This window comes from Gorilla gorilla, chromosome 4, assembly GCF_029281585.2.
Source record: "Gorilla gorilla gorilla isolate KB3781 chromosome 4, NHGRI_mGorGor1-v2.1_pri, whole genome shotgun sequence".
NCBI lineage: Eukaryota > Metazoa > Chordata > Mammalia > Primates > Hominidae > Gorilla > Gorilla gorilla.
In genome coordinates, this window is record NC_073228.2 from 111,180,602 (window position 1) to 111,195,924 (window position 15,323).

The following is a 15,323-nucleotide window of genomic DNA, read 5'->3' on the forward strand; positions in this document are numbered from 1 at the left end:
TCTTCATGTCAGCATTCATTCCTTAAAACTTTCTAAAGCAGCTAACTGATCCCTGGGGAGCCACTAAGACCTCGGAGAGCTCATTGTACACACCTCTCATTTGCGCTCTGGGTGAGATGCCTGCCTTAGAAAACAAGAATGCTTCAGGGAAAAAACTCTAACTCTTTCTGTCAGTTTTAACAGGAAAGCTATTGTATGTCCTGAGGCACAGCATTTACTCAGGGTAAGTTTCCCTAAGGCTCATTGACTATGCAGTCCTGGTTACAATATTGGAGGAAAAAGTGGACCTTAATGCCCGTTAGTTTCTAGGACCATAAGGAAGAGAAATTCTACAAAAAAAAAAAAAAAAAAAAAAAAAAAAAAATTCTCCATTTACATAAGGGGGCTCAAATCTCTCCATGAAGAGGAAATAATTTTATTTCCCTTAAGCTTTGAGATGATCAAGGGAGATGGGTAAGGAAACCAGTGAAGATCTGGAGCAGGTGGGGGAGAAGAGGACACCACAGAGGAAGGGAACACACAGGGCCTCCAGGCACACCCCTCCATAAGCAGTTGGTGGAGGGCGACCACTCCTCTCAGTTAATCTAGTTTTATTAAATGGCCAGACTGAATTGATAACCGAATGGATATTTACAGGTTGTTATTATCCACAGTATGCGACAGACTAATGCCTCAATGAGTGCTTTGGTAGGTTTTATTTTTCTTTAGTTAAGGGAAACATTAGGAGTGTGGAAGTCAATCGCAGAAAAGTTTTATTTATCCTTAAAACTTATTTTGCCTCAGTAATCAAGGATCACATTTGGCTCAACAGGCTACTGGTACATTTGTGGCAGCAAGAGATGTGCGAATTTGTGGTGGCAATGTGATTATACTTCTCCTGACCAATTACTATTGACAATAGCAAAAATATTTAAATAAAATAAAGTTCCTTAGGTCAGTTCAATGATGCATGTAAATTTCTAGAGAAAACTAAGTATGTTGAATTAGTTTCTATTTTGTGCAATAGTCTTATTACTTTTATCTACAGATTTGGACATAAAAAATAAAATTTTATGAACATATACATAGAAATGTTTTGTGTCTTACATGAAAACAGATCCTTTAATATACACAGTGATTCACCAGCATGCTCTGAGGATATGGTAAAAGGCAGTGAGATTTTAGCATCCCGATGGGGCTTCTATATTAGGACACTGCATTAGCTCAAACCCATTCCAAAAAAGAAAATTTTATTTTACCTAACATGCATTGCACAAAGATACTGGAGGAATGAGGTAGAATATAAGTCATATTAGCATCGCTAGCAATGAGCAAAAGCAGAACAACAACTATAACATGCAAACATGCAGAGAAGAAGAAAGGAAAAAAATACGGAAGCACCAGAGAAATAGATGCATTTGTTAAAAGAGATTCTCTAAGCATACTAACCTGCTGGTTCTAATGAATTTTCTACTTTGTCGTTAACATCGAAAACACGATCATGAACACCTATAGTTTTCATACAGCTATCTATAACAAAAATAGAGATAACAGCCAAATATGTTAGTGAAGACACCCTTAAACTCCCATTTCTTTCTTTTTTCTTTCTCTCCTTTTTTTCTTTTTTTATGTAGATTGTCTTACAATCAATGGCATGTTCCAAATGCCAATATTGTTCCCATTTGCTCTGCATGTACAACAGTCTAAGAAACAACAAGTTAGCAACTGCTGTGTACTTAAGTAAAAGCATCATGAAGAATGAGAAAAAATATGATGAAAACTAAAATATGAATGTTGATATACAAAACAGATACCACACAAGATTTAACAGTAAAAAAAGTTTTACCGCCGTGAACCAGACCACACAATAAAGCATGCGCGGTGAAGCCACCCTCTGAAGCTCATTCTAGTGAACTTACTTGTCGGTCTCACAAAGACTTTGAGCTTTAGACAGGACCTTCTTCCATTATCTGGGATTGCAGAGGCTGTGGGTAACACAGAGAGAGAGCAGGAAAGAAAGAAGAGAACAACAACATATTACTCTTCATTTTCACATACAAATGATGAACAATAAATTCTTTCCTGACTTGAACAACAGGAACTTTCTCTAATTCCTCCTCCAAATTGAAACAAACAGTACTTTTCAGGTCTCACTGCTATAGAAAGGCTACTTTCATATCCTGATTTTCTCTTTTCAATACAATAAAAGAATCATGCAAGAATGTGAGTAATCTGTGAAGAAATACTTTGGATTTTTATTTCAAAGTCTCTTCCATTTAACTTGATCTGTTATCAATTTTCTCTAAATCGAGAGGATAATGTGTGAGCCCTCCAGCTTTCACAGAGCCGCTCCTCTGCTGCAGGAAAAGGGGCCCAACAGAGGCCCAAGGTGAAAGTGCCGGCAAAAACCAATAACAGAGAGTTACAAGGCAGACTTAAACGTGACCTATTTCTGCTGGGGAAAGCAGAGCTTTGTCCGTACTGAAAGCTTGTCTGTCAGTGCTTTTGCAGGTAATTCAATTAGAGGTTTTACTCAGAACTTGGCTCTGCATTCTATATGACTAACCCAAGCCCGGTAACTTCCATCATGCTATTATAAGTACAATATGCTATTGAGAAAGTACTATGTTGCAACGGTACATGTATTTTTTTTTTCAATTTGCCACAGAGAAGGATGGAATTAATAAAGTGGGCTTACCAAAACATGACAGCATGTTTCAAGTTATAAATCACTTGAGGAAGAAACTTTCTTCTCCTTTTCAAGATAATAAGACTGTAAACTTTCCCTATGGTTGAAAGATTATCTCCCCTGTGTACACACAGCAAAATGTCAAAGGAATTTCCAAGGGCCGTAAGGCCCTTAACAACCACATGTATTTACTAATGCATCCTAGAAATGACAAAAATTACAGAAACGAGCGTCGCATACTTTCCTCCCTATGTGTTTGCTTCAAGTGGTTTCTTTGTTCAGAAAAAGCAGATGACATCAATCAAATCACACATGGCTTACAATTAGTTTGGCAATACCCAAAGTGACAAAGAGGGATCAGCATTTGGTGTATCTTCTCTCTCCTTTATTTTTATTTTTAAATTATTCCTCATGGGGAGCCGAGAACACAAAAATGCTTCTTTTGCAGGTGAGAGGATTCAATATACAAACTTCCAAACAAATTTTACACAGTCTCCTTATGTAATTCTAGATCCAAGTAACCCTCCTGGAGGAGAACTTCTAAATTCACCAACTAAATAATGTCAAGTAGTATAGGGTCCCCAGTGTCCCTATTCAACACCTGTTGAAAACTACTTTAATTTTAAAACAAAAGTGTAGAGAAAAAGTGTTTTTGGTCCTCCGTATCTCCCCTGGTTGCTCTGACAAGCAGTTAAGAAGTGCTAACAGCTGGCTTTGCTGTAGGCTTTCATTAAATCATAGTCAGAAAAACTCCCTCTACTGACATTTACAGTAACCAGTGTGTTATTTAGGGCACAATATTTGCACTCTGCGGTTTGATCCAGGAAATGGTGTCCTTCCTGTGGACCTCAACTGCAAATGTGCATGTCACAAATACAGTACACATAGGTGACTCCAATTCATTAGGAAAACCACGGGTTCTTGAGGGAGTATATGTCTTATTCATGAGAGTTAGTGTGAAAAAAGTGACACATGGATGTTCACACTGCTGTTCAATGAATTTCTGAGCTGAGATGAACTCACTTCAAGCCTTGTGAACTTGATTTGCTACATGCAAATAACTGACTTTACAGATGATACTGCTAGAAAAACAGGCTGAAGACAGAATCAAATGCTTAATTGGTTTAGGGAGGAGCTTCTTGGATTTAGTACAGGTCTTTCAGATTTTTCTTTAGGAGAAATAAATCCAGGACATGAAAATTATTGTAGGGCACATGGCAATAACTAAACAGCAAATGATACGCCTCCAGGAAAAAACTGGAGAGCTCTCTCTATGAGCTCTCAAGGAGGGACACAGTCTTAGCTACTGGATGTGCTCCATACTTCTGTGAATTAAAAATATGAAATGCATTTGTATTTAAATGACACATAAAATAAAAACCTCTCTTCCCTAACAACCTGCCCCATTACTTCATCATTTTCTGTCACCAGGAAATGTGACTGATGCCTTGTGATACTGTTTGACTATTATACTCTAATCCTTAGAAAAATTTGTGAACAAAGAATATTAGCATACAACGTGATATGTGAGTACACAACACAGATTGCATGCCATGGATTCACTCGATCATCACTGCATCACTGGCCTGAGCTCAAGGCGTAAACTCCTAACCCTTACAGCCAACCTGAGAAGTGTGCCTTACTAGGTCAGTATAACTTGGGTTTCTTATTTAACACCTTGAAAAACAAACAAACAAAAACATCCAAAAAGATGAAAACGTTTTCCATGTAGCAGCAAAACTCCATTTTTTAAATGTAAGGTTTAATAAAGTTAAAGTGTGGCTTTCCTCTACGTTATGCTCAAGGTTCTGTCACCCCACACTTCTTGGCTGACAAATGTAGAATGCCTTTATACCAACTAAAAAATACAGATAATTAATTATTAGTATTATTTGAAGATATAAGGTAATATAAAAGTGCAATTACTAATCACAAGTAAACAAAAGGCAGAGGACTGAGCACTAAAAACAAAACATAACAGAGGAATTGAAACATGTAACATTCCCACTAATAAACTTATAAAGAAAATCTCAGGATCAATTTATGAGCAATAAATAGAGCTGAGGATGGAAATGAGGGAGTAAAATCTTAAAACATGCCTCGTTTTTGTCAGGAGGTAGGTAGTATTAATCCTTACGGCTCTAGAGATACATCACTTTGTCATGGCCAACTTTATCTTAGTTAAAAGTAAATATGTAAGTATTTTATACATAAATTATATACATAAATATATATACATTTATATACATAAATTATATTCACTATATATAACTTCTTGTGCTGCTTTCCTTAGAAAATGAATAGTCGATGTTGAAAGTTGATAACGAATAATTATAAAAATCCATTACATATTACTGCAGCTTCATCTATCATTTCAAATGCTTTTAAAATGCCTACTATGGGTTGGGTGCAGTGGCTCATGCCTGCAATCCCAACACTGTGGGAGGCCAAGCCGGATGGATCACTTAAGGCCAGGAGTTCGAGACCAGCCTGGCCAACTTGGCAAAATCCTGTCTCTACGAAAAATGCAAAAATTAGCTGGGCATGGTGGCACACACTTGTAATCCCAGCTACTCGGGAGGCTAACGCATGAGAATTGCTTGAGCCCAGGAGGCAGAGGTTGCAGTGAGCCGAGACTGAGCTACTGTACTCCAGCTCAGCAACAGAGCTAGACTCTGTATCAAAAATAAATAAATAAAATAAAATGCCTACTATGCATCAGCTTCTTTATTAGGTGCTGTGCATGCGAAGATATATAAGATTGCAAACTGTCCCTGCCCTTGTGTTGTGGTTCTTCAAGCTGGGACATAAATATGAACCACAGTTTAGTGTACCTGGAGGGATCCATATGACAACTGAGGTTTACATGAAGAGCCAGCACAGCTCTGGGCAGGGAGCAAGAGTGTGTCCCAGACATGTTTATCAGAGGCTTCACAGGTCCTCCAGAAGCTAACCAGCAGCAACTGGGACAGAAGACATTTTATCCCTAAATTTCCAAACCAGAGCTTTGGCAACCAAAAAGAGGCAGTGACTTGCAAACAGGTGAAAAAAAAATCTAGATCTGAAATCTTCCTCTAAAGATACATGGATTTTCTAATAGAATTTTTCAACTAAAATGAGAAATGTCTTAAAACAGCTGTCACATCATCCAAATTCACACCCATTTACTCAGTTTACTGCTTAAAGTGTAAGTTGGAGTCAGGAAGTTGGGAGTAGGGATATGGGGACAATTAAAACAAGCACAATGTCCCATTCCATTATCTTAATAGCAACTTTATAAATCAATCCGTAGAGTCCCTTCCCCCGAATGAGCTGCAACGTACCAATCAAAACCTTTTAACACATAATGAAATACAAGCTGGAGACTCTCTGGTTCTCTGTGTTTTGAGTACTCTGCTAATAAGGCCATGAGGGCCCCTTACTTTTACTGTGTTCCATGACCTCAGACAGGGGCTCTAACTTGAGCCTTCCCAAAAATCTTGGTCTCCTGGGGCTCAGGTGAGCATGACTCAGCACTTAGCCAATTTGGTATAGAAAATGACGATATTCAGTGCCCCCAAATCAGTACTTCTAAAAGTTATATTTAGCAATGCAAATATAGGTAACATTCACACCACAATTCACCATAGATCTATCATTCAGACATAGTAGAGAACACATCCCTTCGGGTACTGCCATCATGCTTGTGGTGGGCAGCTTCTGACATGGATCCCAGGTATCCCCACATTCCTGTAGGCAGTCCTTTGTATAATCCCCTCCCCTTGAGAGGGGACTGAACCTATTAACTTGCTTCTAAAGAGTAGAACATGGCAAAAGTGATGGGATGTCATTCTGATTATGTTACAAAAGACTGTGCCTTACTTCTAGTGAACACTCTCTCTTTTGCTCATGAAGCAAGGTACCATATTTTGAGATTTCCAATGGAGAGGACCATGTAGCAAGAAACTAACGGAGACTTCCAGCCAAGAGGTACAAGGAACTGATGTCATAGTTCAACAACCCACAAAGAACTGAATTGGCTAACAATCGGGTGAGTGAGCTGGAAAGTGAATCCTTCTCACTGAGCCTTGAGATGACCGTTGCCTTGGGAGAGACTCAAAGGATCCAGCTAAGCTGCACCTGGATTCCTGGTCCACGGAAACTGTGGAATAATAAACGTTGTTTTAGCCACAAAATTTGGGGGTAATTTCTTAAGAGCTGATACAATGCTGCACACTAACAAATCTGTGTAGTTAAAGGCTTAAAGCTGACTTCGGACTGAAGAACTAAGACACTCTGGCATGTTCTGCTAATGGCCAGCATGCCCTTGCTCCCACAGAGCTGTGCACTCCTGATTCTGCTGCCATGTCTCAACAACTGGATCCCTTACTAGTTTACATTTCAAGCTAGTGTTACAAGTCCACTTAAAATATGCCTTGAAGAGAGGTAATTATAAGCTGCTGTTGAAGAAATACAACAAGACATATCAATTTAAATGTTCTCACTCCAGCATTAAAAAGTGTTTTTCATTTTCCTTCCCATACAACTTAGTTTGCTTTTGCTAATGCAGCCAACCTGTGCTGTTCTTTGCAATTAGCATGATGTCTCATTTTAACTACAAATTGCTGGGTAAACCGAAATGAGTTGATACAAAATGTGAACATAAATCTTAAGGAGAATGCCTTTCTTCAAATAGGAGAAATAGAATGGAAAGGTGGTCTTTAAAAATACCTGAAATGAAAGGATTTTAAAATAAGTTAAAACTTTTCTTACTACCAAAAAACTCCTATTAGTTATCTTCTACACAGGCCATCAAGTTAAATACAAAGATTATGAGACTTCAAACAACTCAAAAGTTCCCTAATCATCAAGGTAACAACCATTCTTCTTCATGAAGAACCAAAGTTTTAGCGGAAAAGGAAGGAAATATTGTATTTCTTTCACATTTTCAGGCCCAACACTGTACTTATTAGTCAAACATAACATCTCTGCCTAACCTTATTCAGCTTCAAATCTTAAGTCTGAAAGCCAAAATCGTCCTTTTCTGTGTCCCATGTCAATCTGGGTACTTTGGGAAGTTTTATTTTTAAGAATATTCAGCCACTTTCTTCTTTTTAAAGAAATGAGTATGTAGAGGACCATTAAAAATGCAGTTTTCCATTATGTTTGCCACAGGCAATATTTCTCAATTCGTGCAAGTCAAAAGAAAAGATAGGCTATTAGCTGTTAGCACAGCCCAGTTTTTTCCCCTGTAGGTTTTTCATGCAGTTCAACATACAACACAAATATATGCAAATTAGGCAGGTGAAGGTGGAATTAAGCATTAATATTCCTTTCACAATAAATGCTGAAAGAGTAAAGCCCATTTAAATCCATGGTACTACTGGAAATATCTCCTAGAATTTGACGAATCAATAAAATCCAGTTTGTGTACATGAGTGGAGTGGGGAAACAGAAGAAGTGGTGGGAACAGAATGGAGATTAACCAAAGCCATATGGACTTGGAAAATGGTTACCAGATCCACAGAAAACTTCTCAAAACAAAAGTTAGGCCTCTTCTTAGGGAAGAATACTAAAGCAACAATTTGCAACTGGCTATGTGCCCCTTTTTTAAAAGCATTTTCATATAAAGCATTTTCATATAAAGAACAAAATCATGTGTTATGATGAAATACATCTCACTCATTCTAACTTTTGGGATTTAAAAGTCATGTGTTTTAATGACTTGCTCATGGCGCCGGTTTACCAAGCTTGCATTCATGGTGCCACCCCAGGAGCTACTAAATTTGCCAACACATTTCTTCTCTTGCAGCCCACTGCGTCTCAAGACTTAAATCATGGGCAGGTTAAGGTCAGAGCCCAAGACGTAAAATTTGGAAAGGAGGTCACTAAGTAAAGATAGAGGCCTTGGAGAAATAAGAATATCATGTAAATATTAGAAACTTTGATATGACTCTGGGGATGTTTCTTTTAAAAACTAGAATAAGAAAAGGGATGTGTTTCCCACCACATAACAAGAGGGATAGAAAAACATATTCTGCAAGTTAAAACTTGGTTTTAACACCAGGGAACTGTAACAGGGAAAAAATAATTAGAGTAAACTTCAGGACAAGGGAGGTAAAATAAGTTCCAGCTGTGCAGCCACACACAAAAGAGAAATGGGAAGCACCACCCATCCTACCCACCGTTTGCCTCCCCTCCTATCTCTCTGCCCCCTTAAGGCAAAGTTCTCACTGCTAATAACTAACCTGAGTATTATTTAAATTCCAGCAGGTAAGTCTCAGTAGATCAATTACTTTTTCTTAGCCACCTCAAGTAAATGGCTGAGGACAAGTTTCCACTCATTTCTAGGAATACTCCAATAGGACACTAACATGCTTTTTGTATATATTTATCTGAAGTATGAGCAAACTTTTACTTGCGTTTAAAAGCTCAGTGACAACAAACTTTGTTTCTGCTGCTTACTGAAGAAGGGAATGATTTGTCTCATATAGTTTGATATCTATTTAGGTATGAGCCAAAAATAACGTGGATTTTGGAGAATGATTTTAAAATGTCCCCTTATAAGAAGGATTTCTAGTTCTTTTTTTTTTTTTTTTTTTTTTTTTTCCGCGAGACAGTGTCTCATTCTGTCACCCAGGCTGGAGTGCAGTGGTGCAATCTCAGCTCACTGCAACTTCCACCTACCAGGTTCAAGCGATTCTCCTGTCTCAGCCTCCTGAGTAGCTGGGATTACAAGTGCGTGCCAACATGCCTGGCTAATTTTTGTACTTTTAGTAGAAACGGGGTTTCACCATGTTGGCCAGGCTGGTCTCGAACTTCTGACCTCAAGTGATCCCCCTGCCTCAGCCTCCCAAAGTGCTGAGATTACAGGTGTGAGCCACCATGCCTGGCCCATTTCTAGTTCTGCCTAAGGAAAATTTAAGACAGCTTTAAATAAATCTCACATTCCGAATGTAAACTTCACCTCTGTCAGTCATGTGAGTGGGGAAATCTAGTCTACACAGGCACAGAAAGCAAGATAATATTTAGACATCATTTTAATTGTCTAAGAAATTTCTTAACATGAAGAAATATAGTTCAGTTTCTTATTATATATTTTACTATTTTTAAAAATCAATGAACATCTTTGAACAGTTAAGAAAAAGTTTTCTATTATCAACTAGTGTTCTAACTATTCTCTGAGACCTGGCCTTGCCTAAGGCCACACAATATTTAAGTGACTTTCTCAGGCTTTAAGGTCAGCCAGTTCTTTCTTTCTTGTTTGTGGTTATTTTGGTGAACTTACTGTACTAGAGAGGTATTATCTGACAAAACAAAACAAGACAAAACAGCAACAAACCAGATAGGCAGAATTATTCACTTAGAAAACCTCTTCTTCAGATGGAAGCCCCATAATAACCATAATAACAACAAAAACAAAAACTCCAACAAAAGGCAGAATTCCTAGACTCCCACAAGAGGAACTATTTATATTATTTCTTCTCCACAGGCTCCTTTTGCTCCTCTGTGTGATACCCCATGAGGGTGGCTGTTAACCGTTAGGCAAGGAAAGCAAAGCCACAAATCCCATTCCTCATTCGTAAGATATTAACAGAAACAATGTCATTATCAGACAGCACTAATGTAGCATGACAGTAAATTACTAATAAATCATCAAGTTAATACAATTCAAAGAAGCTCCTAGAAAAAAGTTAATATTTCTGTGAGCCTTTCAAAACCCCTTTCATTATTATTCTCCTTGGTGAGAGCTCTTTTAAGAAACATTACTTAGCGGTTTGAGTGTATGCATAATGATTCTCTTTCTCCCTGGTTCATTCTTTTTGACTTATTTTGTGGTTTTGAGCCAGCTGCTTAACGTGCCTATGCCTCAGTTTTCTCATTAGCTTCGTCTTCTCTAAAACAAATTTTAAGTATGACCTGTTTTAGAGGGGCAGTACAATTTTATAATGCACTTAGAAACTCAGGTGATCCCTACAGATCTAGAATATTGTTTCACTACTCTACAGATTGATAGCATCAGCTCTGCGCTTACTGGGGCCTCTGCATGGGGATATCCCTAAGCTGGGGGCACCCAGCTGAGGGCTTCTGAGGTTGTGAGTTCTGAGTACAAATATGGAGGAGGAAGGGCTCAGGTGTGGATAGTGGTGATTAAAAGTTACTTAGGAGTCATAAGAAAAACAAGGGTAATTAAGCGTGATCTTCTCTAGCATAAATTTTAAAAACTGGATTCTACCATAGTTTGACTTGTTATTTTGTGTGTGTTGGAGGGTGGGGGTGGTGATGAAGATATTTATGTGAGGATGTGCACTGAGGCTGAGAGAATTTAGAGAATTAGGGTGCTGGAAGATCCTGTTCCTTTTGAAAATATGTTAAGATCTCTGAGCTCTTTTTTCAGTCCATGTTAAGAGTGTGAGCAGTGAGCATGCTATTAAGCTAGAGGGACAGTAGGACAAGGATGTAAATCCTGCAGAGAGGAAACTAGGCTGGGTGTTGAGACTGCTTTTGCAACTGTATACCCAGACATGACAGTGATGACACTAAAGGAAACCAGCCCAGAGGTGGCTATAGATCCCACACCATGCCCACACCAGTCCATGGATATTGTGCTGCTATATATAAATGCTCTCTTTCCACTCTTTAATTTTTTGTGTGTGTGTGTGTGTGTACTATTTGGGTTAGCCTGGTGCAGTGCCTATAGTCCCAACTACTAGGGAGGCTGAGGTAGGAGGATCACCTGAGCCCAGGACTGAGGCTGCAGTGAGCTATGATTGTGCCAGTGCACTCCAGCCCTGTTGGCAGGGTGAGACCCTGTCTCTAATAAGAAAACAAAACAGGCTGGGCGTGGTGGCTCACGCCTGTAATCCCAACACTTTGGGAGGCCGAGGCAGGTGGATCACTAGGTCAGGAGTTCAACACCGGCCTTGCCAAGATGGTGAAATCCCACCTCTACTAAAAATACAAAAATTGGTGGGGCGTGATGGCAGGCGCCTGTAATCCCAGCTACTCGGGAGGCTGAGGCAGAGAATTGTTTGAACCTGGGAGGCGAAGGTTGCAGTGAGCAAAGATCACGCCACTGCACTCTAGTCTGGGTGACAGAGCAAGACTCCATCTCAAAAAAAAAAGGGGTAGGGGTAATTATCTATTTTATTTACACAAATCAATGATTTCTTTGGTTGTATTTCTTAACCAGTAAGCCATGTTCTCCCCAATGCCTATCATTTCTGGTGATATTACAAGTATCTAGATAGAAATATCCATTCATTTAGGCTGGAGGCTCTCCAAATGGAATCCTAGAGGCCTGAACAAATTAACGTTCTCTCTGTAGAAGATGAAATTTTACCAAGGAAGGAGTCGTTAGATACCAGGATTGTACATTTTGTTTCACACTCAAAATGCTTTCCATGATAAGGCTTTTATGTTGATTGAGTGGAGAAAAGGACAGCCAATCTCAGGGACTAAATTCTAGTTTACTCTGATTGTCTCTGAGACGGATTATCTGCAGAAAAGTTAATGGCTGTGCATTCCCATTTGTCATACCACAGAACAGCAGCCAGGGTTTCCTTTTCCATAATCTGGTCCCAAACTTATTCTCCTTTGTTTTGTTTGTTTTTTGAGACACGGTCTCTCTCTGTGGCCCAGGCTGGAATGCAGGGGTGCAATCAGGGCTCACTGCAGCCTCAACTTCCCAGGCTCCCTCTTTATCCCTCCTACTCTTTTCCCTTCTTTGGCATACATTCATAGCTTGTACCAACAATATTCCCTCCTAGAATCTCCTGGAAAGTCCACCTTTTCTCATGTGACCTTTCCTTTGCCTCTCAAAATCCCTACTTCCTCTGGCCACTTGAGGTATGTCTCCATTTCTCCAACACAATAACCTTCTTCCAGGTTCCCACAGAGATCTGTTTCTGTCTCCTTACTAGCACTTAACCCATTCTGTTTTGTTTTAGAACTGGTTAATACATCTTATCTCTGCTACTAGAGTGGCAAATTCCCCCAAAGGCAGGAGCCATGCCAAGTTGTTGTGTTCTTGGGTTCCGGGTTCTGGGGAGTCTATTGCTTTGTTCCTAACAGGTGTTTAATAAAGATTTGAAGAATTATTGTAGGGATTTAAAAAAAATCTGTCGAGGCCAGGCACAGTGGCTCACATCTGTAATCCCAGCATTCGGGGAGGCTGAGACAGGAGGATTGCTTGAGCCCGAGAGTTTGAGAACAGCCTGGGCAACGTGGCAAGACCCTGTCTCTATATAAAAAAAAATTTTTTTTTAATTGGCCAGGTGTGGTGATGTGTACCTATGTTCCCAGCAACTTGGGAGGCTGAGGCAGGAGAATGGCTTGAGCCCAGGAGGTCAAAGCTGCAGTGAGCCGTGTCTGTACCACTGCACTCCAGCCTGGGTGACAGAATGAGACACTGCCTCAAAAAAAAAAAAAAAAAAAAAAAAAACTTCTAGCCTACAACGTGATTTGTTGACCTAATATGAACCAAAATTTAGGATTAGGACACAAAAGTGAAGAGAGGGGTAGTGGTAAATGTCAAAGAAATTAAGAAAACACAAAAGGTCCTTGTCCTAGAACTAGAAGTCTCCCCTGCCCACACTGCTGGCTCCTTCTTGTAGAATGATCTTGGAAACTGATGTAATAATCAGGCAAAGCCAGGGATATACAAAATTCAAGTAGGTAGCCTTTCAATATCTGTAAGAGTGTGGGGTCCCAAGAAGTAAGAAATAAGTGAAAGGAGGCCAGGCATGGTGGCTCACGCCTGTAATCCCAGCAGTTTAGAAGGCCAAGGCGGGCAGATCACCTGAGCGTCAGAAGTTTGAGACCAGCCTGGCCAACATGGCAAAACCCCATCTCTACTAAAGAAGGAAGGAAGGAAGGAAGGAAGGAAGGAAGGAAGGAAGGAAGGAAGGAAGGAAGGAAACGGAAATGAAAGGAAAGGAAAGGAAAGGAAAAGAAAGGAAAGGAGGGAGGAAGGAAGGAAGGAAAGAAGAGAGAGAGAAGGAAGGAAGGAGAGAGAGAGAGAGAAAAGAATGGGAACGTGGGCATCTTTAGATCCAAAGATATGTAGAATTTAATCAAATGATAGCTTGGGTACAGGTTGCAGGCCCCTCCCAGTGAACAGAGAATAAAAGCAAAGTGAGATTAGAATCCAAGTGACCATGAGCTTCTTTAAGTAATGATAAAAGGTGGCTCTGGACAATCATGATCACAGGTAAGGGTGACATTGTCCTTGCTGAATTCCTCTAATCATGAAGATCAGAGAAACCTCTCAGAAGTTAAAGCACCTCAGATGTTACATGAGAACATAACCCCCCAAACTGTGCTGAGGGATACAACTATCTTTCAACCACAGCAGAGCTTAAAAGAGGCATTTTTTAAAGAGTCAACACCATAGAACGAGTATTTCTTGTGTATTAAAAAATGCCATCTGTGAATGTGGTACTTTAATACTTTTAAACTGTGGGATAACTTTGGCCAACTTGAGTAACAGGTCAGACAAGCAATTCTAATTTAAAATATATAATGGAAAAATCGACTTAGATTTGTGACTAAGTGAAATTTTAGCAGTGATGAAACCTATAATTTACGTGTACAGTTTTAGAACATTTAAGAGAACTAAAGGTTCATCATATTTTAAAATTTATTATAATAAGAATTACTGAAATAAGTTTTTACAGTCAGACAACTAAAATATTTTTAAATGATAGAGAATAACTAAGTCTAAGTTCAGCTTAAAATGTTTTAAAGTCTATTTAATTCACCAAGGTTTTAAATGAATCCAAATATTTACATTTGCTAGCCTTATATATAGAATAAAACATATAAGCTAATCTGAATAGGCTAAATTTGAAATTTTTAGAAAGATTTAAAAAAATTTATAACTTCAATAAGTCAAATATCAAATTTTAAGCGTAAAATTTAAATAAACTTATTTTACAGATAAAACTCACCCTTCTGTGTATCAAAAATTCATCCTGACACTTCCTTTCAGGTCCTGGATTACATGCTGCCTCCTCAGAGAAGCCTCCTATGACCACCTAATCGAAAGCTATCTCCATGTTTCTCTGGCACTGCATCCAGCTCCCTACTAGTATAACTGACAGTTATAGATTTGTTTGTTTCCTGGTTTATTGTCTACTTCCTGATGAAGCTGTAAGCTCCAGAAGCAGGAACCATTCTTTAATATATCACAGTGTTTCTAAAATCTAACATAGTGCTTGGCACAAAGGAGGTACCCAAGAAACATTTTGGTAGGAGTGAATAAGCGAATGAACAGAAAACTGAATTAGCCAGAAATATTCAAGGCTATATATTACAAAAAATAACCAAAGGCAACAAGGTGTTCCAGAAACTTGAGATCTTCACAGATTGATTTGCTATGTTTTTCACTCTCCGTGAATATTACCTTTTATATTTCCTCTTGCTAATGCACAGAGCAATCTCATAGCTAGCTAGATGAAAACTTTGCCTACTTTATTACTGCTGCAAGCTTATTGAGAGATTTCTTTACTATTTGATTTTCCCAGAAACCTTAGTTTTGCAATCAGACAATGCACAGATGGATAATAAAAGATTGATAAATTACAATTATAACTTTAACATGTAGTATAGTAAATAAATCAATGATGCATTTTTAGGAGCTTCTAGCATATGAAAAGCCTGCAGAATGGAAAAA

At 38.8% G+C, this 15,323-nt stretch overlaps 1 protein-coding gene across 2 annotated transcripts in view; it reads right to left on the minus strand.

Moving 5' to 3' along the window:
- Window positions 1-15,323, minus strand: part of EFNA5 (ephrin A5) — a 295,085-nt gene that overhangs the window by 8,910 nt on the left and 270,852 nt on the right. Inside the window, exons 3-4 of one of the 2 annotated variants that reach the window (XM_019028473.4) lie at window positions 1,899-1,964; window positions 1,429-1,509 (exon numbers count right to left, since the gene is read on the minus strand). In XM_019028473.4, coding sequence (XP_018884018.1) covers window positions 1,429-1,509; window positions 1,899-1,964 — 147 coding nt within the window. The remainder of the gene's footprint in view (window positions 1-1,428; window positions 1,510-1,898; window positions 1,965-15,323) is intronic. The other variant, XM_019028474.3, reaches the window with a different exon arrangement.